We start from the raw sequence: 17,203 nt of genomic DNA on the forward strand, positions 1-17,203 counted from the left end.
AACAGGAAGTGTTGTGATCACATTGTTTAAAAGATTGATTTTTGGATAACTTTAAGAAACTCTGCAACATGGACAAAGTCTATGAATGTCGGTTAAACTGAGAAATACGGGATTATTTAATGTAAATAATCAAAGATGAACGTGATTCCTTTCTCCATTTAACTTCTGTCACGTTTGATGTTGTGTAATTTGTGAAAATTATGCAGCGATAACTCTAAAAACAGGCTAAAATACCATGTCGGTGTTTTCCTCCTCCTTGTTTACAGCTGTGTTACCTTTCTGCAACTAAACTGTTATTATGGTTTGTGTCGTGTAGCTGCTGTCTGCGGGTTAAACTGCCCGGGAGACGAAGAAGAAGTAGAAGAAATCGATTTAATCTGAATATCTGAGCTGAGAGGAGAACATGGGAGTCATGGGAATCCAGGGTCTGTGTGCGGAAGTAGATATTTTAAGCTCCGACTGGATCTCGGAGGATTTAAAACTGATCCCATAACAAGAGTTATGAACAACGAACAGTGCATTTTATTCTCAGGAAGCTCACATTTCTTATGTTTACAAAAAGTTTCTGGCAATGGAACAACAGTAGTAAGAGAAAGTTAGGAAACTAGTTGCAACCTAGTCAAGAGGAGCTCAGGGTGGATGGCTGAGTCAACAAAACACTGGGTTTAAACTTCACGTCTTACCGATTCTTTTACTTCACTGATGAACAAATATGCAACTGATCAAAAATTTGTGAAAACCCTCCCCTAAAGTGACGCTCAGCACAGCCCTCTGAGTTATTTAACTATTTTTATTTGTGTTGGCGAAGAGTTGAACGGTTGGATCATCATAAAAATTCCCCTTCAGGTTGCAAATCAAATTGATCTCCATTTGAAAATGGTTGTTTCAACATTCCTGGATTCTGAAAGCGGCTAAATCTTAGCAACTCACAAAGCAATCGCTGAGATACGCCAATAGATTTTAGTTATTGTTGCCATTTTGCGGAGGGAGAATCAAATTTATGCCATTTTAAAGCCTCATACAAGTCCTTTCTTCACAGGTTCTGTTTCCAAATCTCTCAGCTGTATTTAGGCGTGTAGTTTGCCTCCTTTTCAAACCGCTGACAGAGCGTTCAAGCTCCATATTCAAGCGGTATTTTTGTTTTCCGTGGGTGGGCGTGAAGGAGATTTTGTGTTTTATCTGCGGCTTCCTCCTGCACGATAATCCTTCACACTTGCATGCTTGCAGTCCAAAATGGAGGACTGTCACGTTTCAACACGCAGAAGCTTAGAATATGGTGCTCAATGTGCACGAGTGAGATTATTTTATACCTATTGAATATATTTGGTTTAATTTTAAATGGAAACAACGCAACTTCAGCTGTTTTAGTCAGTCCACGAAAGCAGAAAGCAGAGTTCTTTCTTTGTCTCCAGTGCAGACAGAAACAGTTGTTGCATAAGTTTGTTGTCTTAATGTCAGTCTTCTGTTGAGTCAACACAGGCTTCACTGATGATCAAATGAGAAGCTGTTGAGACAATAAAGTTGTGCTGATCCTGACCTTTTAGTCGGCTCTCTGGTTTTGGTTTGCTTTCTGCAAGTACAGGTTCTCGTTGCAACATCTCACCGGAAAAGTAAAATATGCAAGAACGACTTTATTTTGCTAAGGATGGAAACCAAAATGAATCAACTCCCCTGTCTAAAATACCATCCCAAAATCTTTCCCTCTATGTGGACATGATATCTAGATGCAGAGAGTGAAAACATGAGGCCTGAAATCTGCTGTGAATTGAAACAGAAGCAACAGCTGCCTCCGTCTGAAAGCAAAGAAATCTGCTCAGATGTGTTTTTCTGTGTAGGTGGCAGCCGAGCTCTGATTCTCTCTTTGCCAAAGCCAATTATTTCAAATGTGCCACAGACACACACACATTGACAATGAGGATATTTAAATGCGTGCAAATCCCATTTTTGGCAGACAACATGAATCTTCCTTTCAAGGAGGAATCATAAATAAAGTTCAGTGAAATTTCCAGGTCAGAATTAAACCGGAGCACATTCTTCATTCTGTGCTGACTTTTACATTATCCATTTTATTTAAGGATATGTTGCTACTGATATCAGATACCAAGAGAGGATGCAAGAAACACTCCTGAAGCTGACTTTTATGAGATAGGTCTGGACCTATCTCATAAAAGAAAAGGGCGTCAGATTTATAACTTTAATGGGAACTGTTTGGTGGAGTTTGTTATTAACATGTTAAATTACACGGCTCACGCCTGTATTCCAGAGGGGGACTCTCCCAGATGATGCAGGGAGAACATTTGACTGAAATAAACTGAAACACACTGAAAACACCCAGACCACACTCAGAAATGAAGCTGTCTGCCTCAGAATTACAGCTTTTCTGTTTGAAGTGGCTCTAATTCATGATAAGGAATACAATTTGATTGCCAAACAGGGCTGGCTCAACAAAATGAGTTTTAAAAAATGTCCTGAACACGACAATTTATTTTGGTAGCCATATTTTTTTGTAGTTCACTTTGAGATAATTGCTAACACCATTGTTTTTAAGTTTAAACTAGTTCAATGTCAATAAATTTAGCTAAAGATTAGTTATTTAAAACATTACTGTCATGGTTGTGCAGCTAACTGACTCAAATCTTAGCTAGCTTGGCTAACAACTTGAGCTAAAAGCTTTGCTAGCAAGCAATTAAATATGTAACTTTACACTTGAAAAATGCAGTTTAATAAAGATGTTGAAGATTTTGAATAAAATTTCACCAAACTAGCAAAACATACTCCAAATAAACCAATGCTATTTGACTAAACGAGTAAATAGCATCAGTTACGTTAGCATAATTGCTATTTGTTCTAGAATGCATGGTCTGAAACACATTACTTTTTGCCTACGCATGTAACTAAAAGAAAAAATGCACTTTTTGATTTTCATAATATTTACACTGACTTCCTGCTTACAAAGTGCTTAGACTTAACTGAAGTGCTAGTAGCTAAAATAAAGAAGCTGCCAGGAAGTGATGTGAAATATTTAGAGTACTGTGTTTGACCTGTAGCCTACTATTGTTTATCATTATAAAAGTCTGTTAAATAAAAAAGTCGCAATCAGTTTCCAACCATGTGGTTTTGGGACGTTTTGCTAACCGGTGATGCTAGCTTGTGATGCTAGCTTGTGATGCTAGCTTAAGTGACTTCCTGTTTACATTTCTGGAGTTTAAGTGGTGAAATCTGATGTAGTAAAACACTAATTAGTTGTTACAAAGAGCTAAGGATAAACAATACTTTAAAATGTAAACCAAAAACAAACATTTAATCCATTCACTGTCAGATTTTTAGCTCAAACATGAAATGGGAACTCCAGTTGGTTTTGATGATTTAAAAGCATCACAGTCCCATGTCTCCTGTTCTCAAAATATTTTTCGCCCATGTGGATCTGAAAGGATGTTTGGGGCTTTTTGATGCTTTTATCTAACGGCGACTCAGGCTTTCATGTGATTTTGGTCGTAAGTAATGACCAAATGGACGCCACGACAAAAATGTCTTTGTGGTTTCTGATGTTCTTGGGTTGAAATAAGTAGCAAATCCACCTCAGGCATGAAACTGGCATCATCAGGCTTTCTATTAGCTCACAGTCTGCCAGAAAAATGACTCAAATGTTGCACAGACATAAAAATGACAGCGTACTATATTTAAATACTGTTCTTTCTCCAGTATGTGCTGGCCTCAGGGCAAATCCACAACAGATTTTTCCTCACATCACCTCATGCTCTGTCTTGTTAATTGCTGAGTAAGTAAATGAAAGTGGTAGTTTCCTCACTTGGAAGACGTACGCTGTACTTATGTAGGGAAATAATCTCGCAAGAACCATTAAACCGTGGCTGAAAATTGGCAGGGCACCTAACTGTATGGGGCAATTTGCTGGGTTACAGTTTAATATGGTTTATTGTGACACCTTGTGGCCGATATATGCTTTGACTTAAATCTCTTTAACTTCTAAATCAGAACATCAGCATGGGTTAAAGCCAAATTTTTTCTCAATAACTGATGGATCAAATGATAACGAGCTGACAGGCAATCGGTTCTGCAACAGAAAATAAAAGAGGAGAAGGAAGAAATATAAACATTTGTATAATTGTTATTTCTACAATTAAAACAAACGTATTTTTAATTTTTAAATGGTGCCTTAAATGGGTTAAATTTGAACATCCTGCTGACTCATCCTGGATTAGGCTTTTTGGAGGGGGTGCGGCCTCCCTAGTTTTGTATTTACACAAATAAATGATTTACATTGTGCACTCCAATAAAATTGGTTAATCATTTTGTGTAACAAAGTGATAAACCCACAAGGACTTCTCTTACAATTACACTGAATATTTTAGCTTAGTTCAGGTCTTTGCAAAGTATTTACCACGTTAAATTATCATGGTGCTCTTATTCAGATAATAACACCTTCTTTTCCAGTGGTTGTTCCCTCATTCCTTTTAGATAGGTGCGTATTTGTGTAGGCACAAGCTGTGTCTGAGAAAAACACCTACATCTGATTCTGATTTCAGATAAGTCTGGAGGTCACAAAATCCTGAAAACAGCCTCCAGGATCCCAAAAATGATTGTTGTTGTACAGCCTCAAACATATTTGGTTTGTCTTAAAGGGTTTGTCGTCTCCCCGGGAAGCCTACCAGGTGTAATAAGTTAATGAAACTTGATCCGGTGAGAAAAGGTGGAGCTGTTTATGTGGAACCTGGGAAAAAAAATCTTGAGTAAATAAACTTGGAGGAGATCAAACAGGGACAGGGATGGATCAGTGCTCACGCTGCTGGGTTTTCCAGCACTTTCCCACACTCAGGCATCTCTCAGAGGTTATGAAGTACAACTTTAACTCTGTTATACCTGCGACCTGTGCTGCACAGTTGTTTTATGTGCAAAAGTGAATGGAGACTGGACCAAATAATTCTTCAAATAAACACAAGGAAGCTCCAAAAATGATATGCTGGACCGGATTATACTGTTGCATACTTCTTATGGCTTTTTGACTGACATTGTTTTTGCTGCAGGGTCTGCCCTTGGCTGCCTTCACTGAAAAGCAATGACATTGCATTGCAACTATAAATTATTATCAGTAACACCACAAAAGCAAATATTTAAGCCAGGGACAAAGGTCAAAGCTGACCCTTGTTTTAAATGCACGTCTTCTAACTTGACAGGAAGTCAGAAATTACAAAAAAAATGGCTAATATTTATATATTAAAAAGGTTATTTAAAAAAATTATGGGTCATTGTTTGTGGGATTTGTATGTGTTTTGCATTTGAAATAAATTAACCTTAATTTAATTTGAAAAAAAAAAAAGAAGAAGAAGAAAAAGAAAAAACCGTTAGTATTTTATTGTGAAAGTGTCCTGGGGCGGAAGTGCTGTAGTTTCCACTGTCCCCATAGAGACCAGTCAATGATAGAGACATTAAAAGACAGCCCGGGGACTGTCCCCTTGATGAATTGTTGTGCTGCACTTGAAAGATGTCTACAGGGACGGAAGGAAACGCTTTGTGCTTCTTTGTGAACGGGAAAAAGGTGAATTTATCCATTTTATTTACTTAAATCAGCGCCTTGTATTAAGTTTAGCTAGTTTTAGCCGTTAACGGCAACGGTTTATGAGGCTAACGGTCGTCAGTTTTCAAGTTTAGTTTGAGTTTCTTCTTCGACAACATTTATATTTTACTGTTTTTTTTTTTTTTTTTTTTTAATGAGGCAAAATTGTAGAATAAAAAGTGAGTTAAATTAATTTTAATTTTAATAAATTAGTATAAAATCTCTGTCTAGTTGTAAGAATAAATAAAAAGCAGGTGCCAAATAATTTTGAACCGTTAGACGCTGCGGCGGAAGTGGGCCAAATGATTAACAGAATAAAAGCTCATCAAGCTTATTTTTTTTTTTTTTTAAACAAAAAAAAACAGCTTGTAATATGAGCTAACTTAGCATTTAGCTGGGCAAAGATCAGTTTATAGTTTAAATGCACCTTGTTACCAATCAACTGATGTTCATGTGTAATTAAATATATCACAAACATGATAACTAAGAATTATTGGATTTATTCCAACCAGAGGGAAACCAGCAGATCAAGATTAGGGGATCAGTTTGGGTCAGTGTATTCTGACTGAAGTGGTTACATGAGCCAGTTTTATTCTGATTATTAGTGGAATAATATTCTGCGTATTTCATGTGAATCCTGCTGCTTTCTGTCCAAACAGGTAACAGAGGAACATGCAGACCCTGAAACGATGCTGCTTCCCTTCCTCAGGCAGGAGTGTATCCTTCACATCAACCTACACAATTAAACATGTTTGATGAGTTTGTATTACTTCCTCTACATCTCTTATGTCCTTAACCGTTGCTGCAGTGAGGTTAACTGGAACCAAGTATGGCTGCGGCGGTGGAGGCTGCGGGGCGTGCACGGTTATGGTGTCCCGCTACCAACCAGCAACCAAAACCATCATGTATCCTTTATCTGATGACCCAGATCTGCACCAACTCTCCCTCCACAGTCAGTTCCTGTTCCACAAATTCCAAAATACCCAAACGTTTGCCATTTTATTAACAAAATTAGATTGTAGAAAACAAGAGTTCAATGTTCAGCTGGTTATCTGCCAACGCGGTTCAGATGTCGCCGGTAGTTTCTCTTGCTGGCACCAAACCAGTTCAGCTTTTGCTTCACTGACACAAACACAGACTCACATTCAGATCCAAAAACAGAGAGGAAATAAAACTGTTTTTATTATTTATTATTAATTATTAACCATTGTTAAAAAATCCAGATGTTTGTCATTATTTCATACCAGAACACTCAAAACACTTACCGTCCCATAGCAGACTTATAAATATCCAATTTTAAACAAAAGTCTAACATTTTTAAATATCTGAACGGCTTTATTATTTGCAGGATATGCATCTGCACCATATGTGCCAGATTTGATGCTTCCCATTCAGACACATTACAGCTGCAGGGGGACCAGGGGCCTCATGTACTAACAGTTGCGTAGATTTCCTTCTAAATCGTGACGTAAATTCAGATTTAGAAGCATTTCGAAGCACATTTCCTTTGTACATCCCGATTGAACGTACCTGACTCCTCCCTGTCCACGCCCCTTTTAAATATGCAACTCCGTGTCCACGCCCATTTTAAATATGGAAATTATATTTAAATTGACCCTGCACCTGAGATTCCCCTCTCTGCGCGATCAGAAAACGAAAACATAAGAATGAGTAAGACGGGAAAGAAGAAGAACTTCACAGAAAGAGAATTGGAGACGCTACTCACTGGAGTGGGGATGCGTAAAATGTCCTCTTTGGCACGCTGCCACAATGTTTACTTGCATCTGCACACTGATCGAATGAAAATGTTTCCTGTTGACATTTACAAATTCATGCGATGGCGCTTTTATATCAATGTGTGTGCAGTCGATAGCTCTGATTACAGTCAGAAAACCGTCTCTGGCTGCAGATTGCTCTTTAATGTTGACCTGTTCAGATGCATTGTGGGTATCTGATATACCTGGCTGACATGAGGATAACTCCGTCCCACACTGCTGGCATGGCTCTGCTCAGGGTCGACCGGCTCAGTCCCGATCGGTCGGAGTAATAGTTTTCACATTGATGACAGTTTCCCGGCATCACCTCTAAGTGTCGCCAAAGGATTCGACATCTGTAGAATCCTACTTACGCCAGCCACGTTGTTGGCGTAGGGACGTACAAAATTCCCGGACATTTCACTACATACATCTGAACTTTTACGTGAGCGAGTACTTACGTAACGTTTTTGTACTTAAGCAACGTTCGTACATGAGGCCCCAGGTCTGCATCAAAACTAAAACATCCAGCTCAGTTTACCTTGACTCTACCTTCAGCCATTACTCGGCCAACGCCTGCCTCCTGCCGCTCTGTCAGCTCCACGGAGCGGCCATCACCACCGTGGAGGGGATCGGGAGCACCAAGACCAGAATCCACCCGGTACAGGTCAGTGCTGGGACGCTCTCGCTCGTCATTAGATAGGACTGTGCTACAAAATACAGGATCAGCTAATCGGCTGCTGTTCCTCCAGGAGCGAATAGCGAAGGCTCATGGATCTCAGTGTGGCTTCTGCACTCCAGGGATGGTGATGTCCATGTACGCTCTGCTGAGGAACAAGCCTCAGCCGACCATGGAGGACATCACTCAAGCTCTGGCCGGTTCGTAGCTTTTGATTTCTCTCATTTTCTCTTTTTTTTATGAGTAAAACCATCAACATGGAGGTACTCCCTAAATTCCAGCCCTGTCCTGACTGTGTGCTGCTCTCTCAGGTAATCTGTGCCGCTGTACTGGATACCGCCCCATCGTGGACGGCTACAGGACCTTCTGTCAGGTACACATTGAACATTTACAGGTGTGATGGGAGGCCTGCAGAAAGGCTGAACAGTTAATTTTGACATCAAACAGGAAGCCAACTGCTGCCAAGCCAATGGAGACGGAAACTGTTGCCTCAACGGAGACGAAAAAACTGATGAGTCCGAGCAGGTGAGTTTCTTTCAACATCCTTCCTGCTGCCCTGCTTTGATTTATCATCTTTATCATTTTTCTTTTTCTTCGTCTGCAGGAAAAGCCACGACTGTTTGGAAAAGAGGAGTTTCTGCCATTGGACCCGACTCAGGAGCTCATCTTCCCTCCAGAACTGATTGTAGCTAATGCCTGAAGTTGATCGGTTTTTTTTCTTTTAAAAGTAAAATATATGTTTATAAAAACTGAGTTTCTTTCCTCACAGCTGATGGCAGAGACGGCAAACCCACAGACTCTGACCTTTCATGGGGAGAGGATGCGCTGGGTGTCCCCCGCCTCGTTGGAGGAGCTGGTCCAGCTCAAGACGAGACACCCCGAGGCTCCTCTGGTGATGGGAAACACCAACATAGGTCAGCAGGAAATCCTGAGCTGATATGATGCAGGGAAAGAAGCCAGAGTTACACATATTCTTTGTGTTTTAGGTCCAGACATAAAATTCAAAGGCGTGCTGCATCCACTGATCGTATCTCCAACCAGAGTGGTGGAGCTGTTTGAGGTTTCTCAGACACCTGAGGGTGGGTACACCTCTACCTGTACAGTTAGACTGATTCATGGGGTTTGTCTTTAAGTTGAGGTCTGTTGTTCTCTGCAGGAGTCTGGGTGGGAGCAGGCTGCACTTTGTCTGAGCTTCACTCTCTCTTGGAGAAACTGGTTCCTCAGTTCCCGGAGGAGAAGACGGAGCTGTTCAGAGCCCTGGTCCAGCAGCTGGGAAACCTGGGAAGCCAGCAGATCCGTAATGTTGCTGTAAGGAGAATTCATTCACATTTATTATTTTAACAGAGTCACATTTACTCTAGTTACTCCTGTAGCTGCTGCAGTGAAGACTTGAAGTGCTTGAGCTGAATGAAATAGGACCTGAAACAATCTGAGTTTCTCCTTCCTTTAATCTGACGTTCTGAGTTTAAATCTGTGTTTATTTTTATTTATTTTCATATTGAGTCTCTTGGAGGCCACATCGCGAGCGCGTATCCCAACTCAGACCTGAACCCTGTCTTGGCTGCAGGAAGCTGCAAAGTCAGCGTCATTTCCAGCGGTGAGTCGCTGCCTCTTTGATTAGTTTTAGAAACCAAAGAGAAAGATTCAAGAAACGAGTTCTGTCTGAATCCACCAGGAGGAAGACGACAGGTTCCCATCAATCAGGACTTCTTTGTTGGCTTTGGGAAAACCGTCCTGAGGCCGGAGGAGATTGTTGTCTCTGTTTTCATCCCATTTACCAGAAAGGTATTTAAAAAGCTTTCAGACGACCTTATCCCTCGTTGACTGGATGTGAGCGTGTACCTCACTCTCTGCAGGGGGAGTTTGTTCGAGCTCTCCGTCAGGCTCCAAGGAAGGAGGTCTCCTTCGCCACCGTGACCACCGGGATGAGGGTGTTGTTCTCAGAGGGGTCCAGAGTGGTTCAGGACGTCAGTCTTTACTTCGGAGGAGTTGGTCCAACCACCATTAGTGCCCCCAAAACCTGCACAGCCATCATCTCAAGGTCAGAGACATGTTTTCTTGCCTCATGTTCCCCTACACCAGTCTTCTTCTTCTTCAGAAACCAGATTCACTCGATACTGTTCTTTGTTTCCATCAGGCCGTGGGATGACGAGACCCTCAGCCGGGCCTATGACGTTCTTTTGGACGAGTTGACCCTCCCTCCCTCTGCTCCTGGAGGGATGGTTGAGTTTCGTCGTTCTCTTACTCTCAGCCTGCTCTTCAAATTCAACCTGGAGGTTCTGCATAAGCTCAAAGAAATGGTAAAGAACGGAGCTCACTGGAACACTCTTTACATTGTGTACCTATTTCTTTTTTTACCAGAGACGTTGTCTTTTCAGAACGTGATCAGAGACGAGCTTCCAGAGAAGATGCTGCCTTTACCTAAAGAGATCCAGCCCAGCCTGCAGGAGTTCCACGTGAGAAAACCACTCAAAGAACTTCTTATACTACCTGTAAACTACCTGTAAATGCTTCGTTCTTGTAAACCTGACTGCTTCCTCCTCTTCTTCAGCCGGTGCCAAAGGACCAGCGCGAGCAGGACCCTGTGGGGCGTCCCATGATGCATCGCTCTGCCATCAGCCACGCCACAGGCGAAGCCATGTACTGCGACGACATCCCTAGAACAGACGGGGAGCTCTTCATGGTTCTGGTCACCAGCTCTCGAGCACACGCTAAGATCACGTAAGGAGAAGGTTTCTTATTGTGCAGCAGCGCCCTCTGATCAGAACGTCTGACGCTTCTTTTGTCCGACAGAGAGCTGGATGTAACAGCCGCCCTGCAGGTTCCTGGTGTGGTCGACGTCATCACAGCCAGAGATATTCCTGGGAAGAAAGTACGCACGATGTTTGGCTATGACGAGGAGCTGCTCGCTGAGGCCGAGGTAGAGAGAATACTTCCTCTTAACTATCCCAGGAAGAAGACGCTGCTGTTGAACATGTATCGTCTGCAGGTGTCACGCATCGGGCAGATTTCATGTAGAACGACTTGTGTTCTTTGACTCGTTTTCTCGCTGCATGACCCAGTTTCTCTTCTCTTCCCAGTTTGTCCACATGATGTTGATCATGTTGAAATGTTGTTTTGAGAGCAGCTTCTTTGTCCTTGTCACTCTTCCATCACACCATGGTTGTTCAGTGTTCTCCTGATGGTGAATTCGTGAACATTAACCAATGAGAGAGGTCTTTAGCTGCTTAGAAGTTGAGGACAGTCTTACTGTCTGACTGATTGATCTGTCTCGGTTGCAGGTGTCATGCGTTGGTCAGATGTTGTGTGCGGTGGTCGCTGATACGAAGGCGCACGCTAAACGTGGAGCGGCCGCTGTGAAGATCAGCTACGAAGATTTGCCGGACCCCATTTTGACCATCGAGGTCTGTCTCTTTTTTTTCTTCTTCTTCGTTACCGTCCACCAGCACTCCTTCATCATGCTCCTTCCTCTTCCTCGCTGCGACAGGAAGCCGTGGAGAAGTCGTCGTTTTTCTTGCCACGGAGAACGATTGAGAGAGGAAATGTGACCGAAGCTTTTAAAAACGTCGACCAGGTTCATGAAGGTAAAAGATTTCTTTTTATTTTTTATTTTTACATGGAACGAATAAAAACTGAACCAGATTCTATTGTTCTCCTCAGGAGAGATTCGAATGGGAGGCCAGGAGCATTTCTACATGGAGACTCAGAGCATGCTGGTCGTTCCTGTTGGCGAGGAGACAGAGTTCAACGTCTACATCTCCTCTCAGTGGCCGACTCTAGTTCAGGTACATTGATACATATTTTTTGTGTTGAAAGAGATGCTTAAGCTTTACTAGCTCAGAAGTGTTTATGTTTGTTAAATTCCTGTTTGCAGGATGCAGTTGCAGAGACGTTGAACATCCCGTCCAACAGAGTCACCGCTCACGTCAAAAGGGTCGGAGGAGCTTTTGGAGGGAAGGTCATTAAAACCTCCGTCTTGGCCTGTATCACCTCTGTGGCTGCATGGAAGTGAGTCACAGCTGATCACACCTCACATTAACGTCCGTCTTTGGTGATCTGATCACAAGTGTCCAGCTTTAAGTCCAGTATTAATAAAATAATCTATGAGAGACAGCCGCTGTATTCTACTGACCACACGATGGCGCTGTTTATTTACATACAGAGAAGCTGAGATCAAATCTCAAGTTCTTGTTCAGGGTAAATAAAAATGTCCTGTAACTGTTTTAAGGACCGGTCGTGCTGTTCGCTGCGTGCTGGAGCGAGGCGAGGACATGTTGATCAGTGGAGCCCGACATCCTCTCCTGGCAAAATACAAGGTACAGCAGAGTCAGCTCGGGGGAAGTCTTTAAATCTGTAATAATAATAAAATAAAATAAAATCAATATCTGCTTGTTTCAGGCTGGTTTCATGAAGGATGGAAGGATCGTGGCTGCAGATATCCAGTACTATGTCAGCGCCGGAAACACTGTAGATGAATCTGTTCTGGTAGGTGAAGGAGATTCTTGCAGAGCTTCAAGAATTGTAGAGGAGTTCTTTAAGTTTTCATTTTTTATCTTGTTGCAGGTCGCTGAGAAGATTCTGCTTCACATGGACAACGCTTACAAAATCCCCAACCTGCGAGGTCACGCCGGCGCCTGCAGGACCAACCTGCCCTCCAACACCACCTTCAGGGGCTTCGGCGTCCCCCAGACCGTCTTTGTCATGGAGAACATGGTCAACGATGTGGCCATGGCGCTGGGACGTCCTGCACACGAGGTTGCACCTCATCCCTCTTCATGTTTTATTGATCCTGTAAAACTGTGTCTAATGTTGTCGTTGATTGTTCAGATTCGGGAGGTCAACATGTACCGCGGGCCGTCAATCACTCACTACAAGTTTGAGTTCAGCCCTGAGAACCTGCTGCGCTGCTGGGAGGAATGTAAGATGAAGAGCGACTACAGCGCCCGCCGCCAAGCCATCGACCAGTTCAACAAGCAGAACTGCTGGAAGAAGAGGGGGATGTCCATCAATCCCATCAAATACGGCATCGCGTTTGCAGATGGCCTCTTGAACCAGGTCTGTGGGGCTTCATTTGGTCTCTCTCTTTGAAAAGACAGAAAACAAAACTTTTTCTGTTTGTGTGTGAAAGGCTGCAGCTCTGGTCCACATCTATAAAGACGGGTCTGTTCTGGTCTCTCATGGTGGGACAGAGATGGGTCAGGGAATCCACACGAAAATGCAACAGGTACACTCACGCAAGAATACGATATGAATGAATAGTTTATTTTTATATTTTTACACTGCCTCTCAAACGTTAATCCGCTACTGAAAATAGTCCCTGATCAGTCCTACAGTGATCAGCTGTACTGGTTTTGAAAGTCTCATTTTAATTCTCAGTAGATGAATATTTACTTTTTATTTTTTTCTATCTGTGTCAGGTTGCGAGTCGGGAGCTTCACATCCCGTCCTCAAAGATCTACATCAGTGAAACCAGCACCAGCTCCGTTCCCAACACTTGCCCGTCTGCCGCTTCCTTCGGCACCGACGCCAACGGCATGGCGGTCAAGGTGACGCCCACTTCCTGGAGCTGTTCTCTCTCTCTATTTAATGTCTTTATTAAAACTAATAACCGTCATCTTCCTCTCTATCAGAACGCCTGTCAGACTCTGTACCAACGACTGGAGCCGATCAGGAAGAAGAACCCCAAAGGATCATGGGAGGACTGGGTATGAACTGATAATTGAGGAAAGCTGTGACTGGAGTTTGAAGTGTTTGACTTTGATTTGAATGCAGGTCAGCGGCGCTTTCCTTGAGAAGATCAGTTTATCAGCTACTGGATTCCACCGGTACGACACAAACCTTCATCCTGTTTGAATCGTTATTGAATCCAAATGAAGTAATCAGTGTCTTCCTGGGTGTCCTCAGAGGTCCAGACCTGTACATGGACTGGGACAAGATGGAGGGTCAGCCTTACGCCTACTTCACATTTGGAGTTTGTTGCAGTGAGGTGGAGCTGGACGGCCTCACTGGAGACTACAGGGTCAGACTGGTTGAACATCAATCTCAACTCAGTGTCAACGTTTTCAGAATTTGAACTTGTATTTATCTGCTTCTTCTTTTTGCAGACGGTGAGGACGGACCTGATGGTCGACATCGGCAGAAGTGTGAACCCGTGCGTGGACATCGGCCAGGTGAAAGTTTAAGAGTTTAAACTTTAAAGGTTATTCCTTAAACTTCTGCTCACCTCAGATTGTCTCTAGACCAGGGGTGTCAAACATACGGCCCAGGGGCCAAAACCAGCCCGACACAGGGCCCAGTACTTTAACTGCAAGTTTTAAATCTCTATTGACGGATATGAGCTCTTCCTGCAGGACAGTGGAGCTCTTCAGACAGCAGATCTGGATCCAGCAGACACCACGTCCTCTGGTAGAACAGGAGACTGTCTACATGCAGAACTGAAATGATTCTTTAACTTCCTCCTCTCAGATTGAAGGAGCGTTCATGCAGGGTTTGGGCCTTTACACTTTGGAGGAGTTGAAGTTTTCTCCCTCTGGGCTCCTGTACACTCGAGGTCCGTCCCAGTATAAGATCCCAGCGATGTGCGACGTGCCGCTTCAGTTCAACGTCTACCTGCTGCCGGACTCCGACAACCCCCACGCCATCTACTCCTCAAAGGTTGTCATCTCATTCATTTCTCTTTCTTTTTTTGTCTGTGAGTTCTTAACGGTGACTTGATGAGTTCCTGACGCTCATTTATCTCTGCAGGGTATCGGGGAACCTGTTCTCTCCTTGGGCACCTCAGTGTTCCTCGCCATCAAAGACGCCGCTGCCGCCGCTCGCTCAGAGTCCGGTTTAGTCGGCACGTTTCGTCTGGACAGCCCGGCGACACCAGAGCGAGCCTGTCTGGCCTGCACCTCCCCGTTCACTCAGAAGGTCACTATCCACCCTGAGTGCTTCTTTTAAAAAGATCTTCATTGTTTCACCTCTGAATCCTCAGAAAGAAGAAATTATTGCAGCAGACATTTATTGATGCTTTTTGTTTGATTTTCCAGATCCCAGCGAGTGAACCAGGATCATTCAAACCGTGGGCCTTAAACATCTGAGCCTGAATGAACTGACTCAACTAACCATAATTAACAGTTATTCCACTAATGCTGCAGAAATGTATCACAAAGAAATCATCGTTTATTCTCAACCATGTCAAATGTGAAAGGATTTTACAGTCTTGTTCTTTTTTTTATTTTAATTAAATTAATCTAGTGTTTCACATGTGACAAAAAACAGTAAATCAAAAAAATCTGATTTGTCTTCTTGAGGGCTGATCACACATCGATGCACCACGGGACGGCGCTCTTCCCCGTCGGAGATGAGGCCTGAAGGAGCAACAGGAAGTGAAGTTAGAGAGGTGTTTGAGAGGAGGAGGTTAGGAGATGCAAGTAAGGAGAGCGTGCTGTGTCTCAAACTGTGTAATGAATACTTTAAAATGAATGCACTCTGTGATAAATTGTCTGGAATTGTTTCTGGATGTTCCATATTTGAAGAAAAGGTTGGATTAGGTCCGTGTAACGCTTATCAGTTCAATTTTCTAAACACAAACGGACACTTGGAAAAACAGAAAAATAGATTAAAATATCCAATTTTTCATTTTTTTCCGCTTTGACAAATTAAAAAATTAGATTTTTAAACTGTTTTTCCAATTTTCTGTTTTCATTCAGAGGATCAGAAATTTAGAAAATTACAAAACTGTGTAAAAATTGCGTCTGGGCTCCAATTATTCAATACTGCAATGATATTCTCTCCCTCGTTCCACGTAGTTCTATGACGTTGCGCCGGTTGTGAGAATTGTTTGGCTACTGGCTAGTTATCATGGGTGTGTCTGGGTGTGTTTAGGCGGGCATTCAAGAAGACTCGGGGCAGTCATGTCGACGCTGGATAACTACGAGAATATAATCCGAAATCTTGTTGAGAATGTAGGTTATACTTGCGGGCAAGTGCAAAACTTCTTACAGACGAACTTTGGACTGAACAGGGGGGCAAGCATCTCGTCATTGTACAAGTTTTGCATGGATCGTAACATACACAGGCTTGATTATGCAAGACTAGGAAGGGAAGGGACAAATCAACTTGTCACGTCAGCAGCAGCCTCAAGTGGTCCTGTGTATGGGCGGAGGATGACGACCGGTTTACTGAGAGCGGCAGGGTTCCGGTTAGGTGAGAGAAGTGTCAGACATGCACTTGCACAGATGACTCTGCTGTATACTGAAATGAGGAGAGAAGGCACAGCGAGGCAGATAAACCCTCATGTGTACTATGCGGAGTATGCAGGTCATAAACTGCATATGGACCAAAATGAAAAACTGATAGACTTTGGGGTCACAGAGGTGCTTGCAACTGATGGTTTCAGTAAGATAATGGGTTATTCAGTGATGCCCATAAAAAACAATTTGATAATATATGATGAGGTATACCGTGACTTATGTCTCAGGCATGGGTTGTTTGACCAACTTAGAGTGGACTACGGCAGAGAATTTTACCTCTGTTTGTATCAGCAGAACAATCTGCAGGCACACAGAAGAAACACTACCAGACCACCATATATATACAGAGCCAGTCAAAGTAAAATCACACAGCAGAGCGCAAGTGGGTAGAAGTTAATTCTAGAGTTAATTATCCCATAAAATCACTCTTAACAGAGATGGCAAATGAAGACCTGATTGACATGGATGATCCATGTGCTAAATTCTGCATCTCCGAATTTGCACAGAGCTGTTGCAGAATTGGTATACAGAAGTTTGTGTCTGCATGGAATGATGTGTTATTCCAAGTTCACAAGGCAACAACTTCCGTCCCCGAAGGTCTTCTCCCACCTGCGGAGGTTGTGGCTGCAGAGTATACAATGTATGGAGGATGCCTTACACATCCAACAGCATATGGAACTGATCCTCTTGAAGGACAACCTGAACTGCAAGCGCAAAGGGAAGCACTGTTCTCAAACAGATATAACTTTGAAGATATATTTTGCTGTGCAGTTACGTGCAGACCTGTTCAAAGAGGCTGTTATGACCTATGTAGATACTAGCTTTAGACTTTTGTGAAGAGATGACATCAAGTCTATACAGGCAACCAAGTAGCCATGTTAAATCCATTTCCCAGACTGACAAAATCTACGGAAGCACTGCTGTAACATTTGTTTTTATTTTGTCAAGACTTTTTTTGTCT

The 17,203-nt window shown here is 42.8% G+C and overlaps 1 protein-coding gene across 1 annotated transcript; it reads left to right on the forward strand.

Annotated features, from left to right (window-relative positions):
• Window positions 1–5,421: 5,421 nt before the first annotated feature.
• Window positions 5,422–15,087, forward strand: LOC311509291 (aldehyde oxidase 1-like; the record flags this gene model as incomplete). Its single annotated transcript, XM_084574431.1, has 34 exons — window positions 5,422–5,554; window positions 6,232–6,289; window positions 6,381–6,477; window positions 7,885–7,993; window positions 8,079–8,205; window positions 8,317–8,378; window positions 8,453–8,530; window positions 8,610–8,690; window positions 8,775–8,919; window positions 8,992–9,084; window positions 9,162–9,313; window positions 9,509–9,602; window positions 9,681–9,790; window positions 9,862–10,046; window positions 10,143–10,461; window positions 10,557–10,726; window positions 10,799–10,925; window positions 11,287–11,409; window positions 11,493–11,589; window positions 11,666–11,790; window positions 11,880–12,013; window positions 12,234–12,321; window positions 12,404–12,490; window positions 12,569–12,760; window positions 12,833–13,060; window positions 13,134–13,229; window positions 13,423–13,551; window positions 13,636–13,710; window positions 13,778–13,830; window positions 13,910–14,024; window positions 14,110–14,175; window positions 14,471–14,659; window positions 14,750–14,917; window positions 15,037–15,087. Exons 1-34 carry the CDS (start codon window positions 5,501–5,503, stop codon window positions 15,085–15,087), a joined length of 4,077 nt encoding a protein of 1,358 aa, XP_084430557.1. The 5' UTR covers window positions 5,422–5,500.
• Between the last annotated feature and the right edge of the window lie 2,116 nt (window positions 15,088–17,203).

Source organism: Chelon labrosus (assembly GCF_963514085.1).
Source record: "Chelon labrosus genome assembly, chromosome: 24".
In the NCBI taxonomy this organism is placed as follows: Eukaryota; Metazoa; Chordata; class Actinopteri; order Mugiliformes; family Mugilidae; genus Chelon; species Chelon labrosus.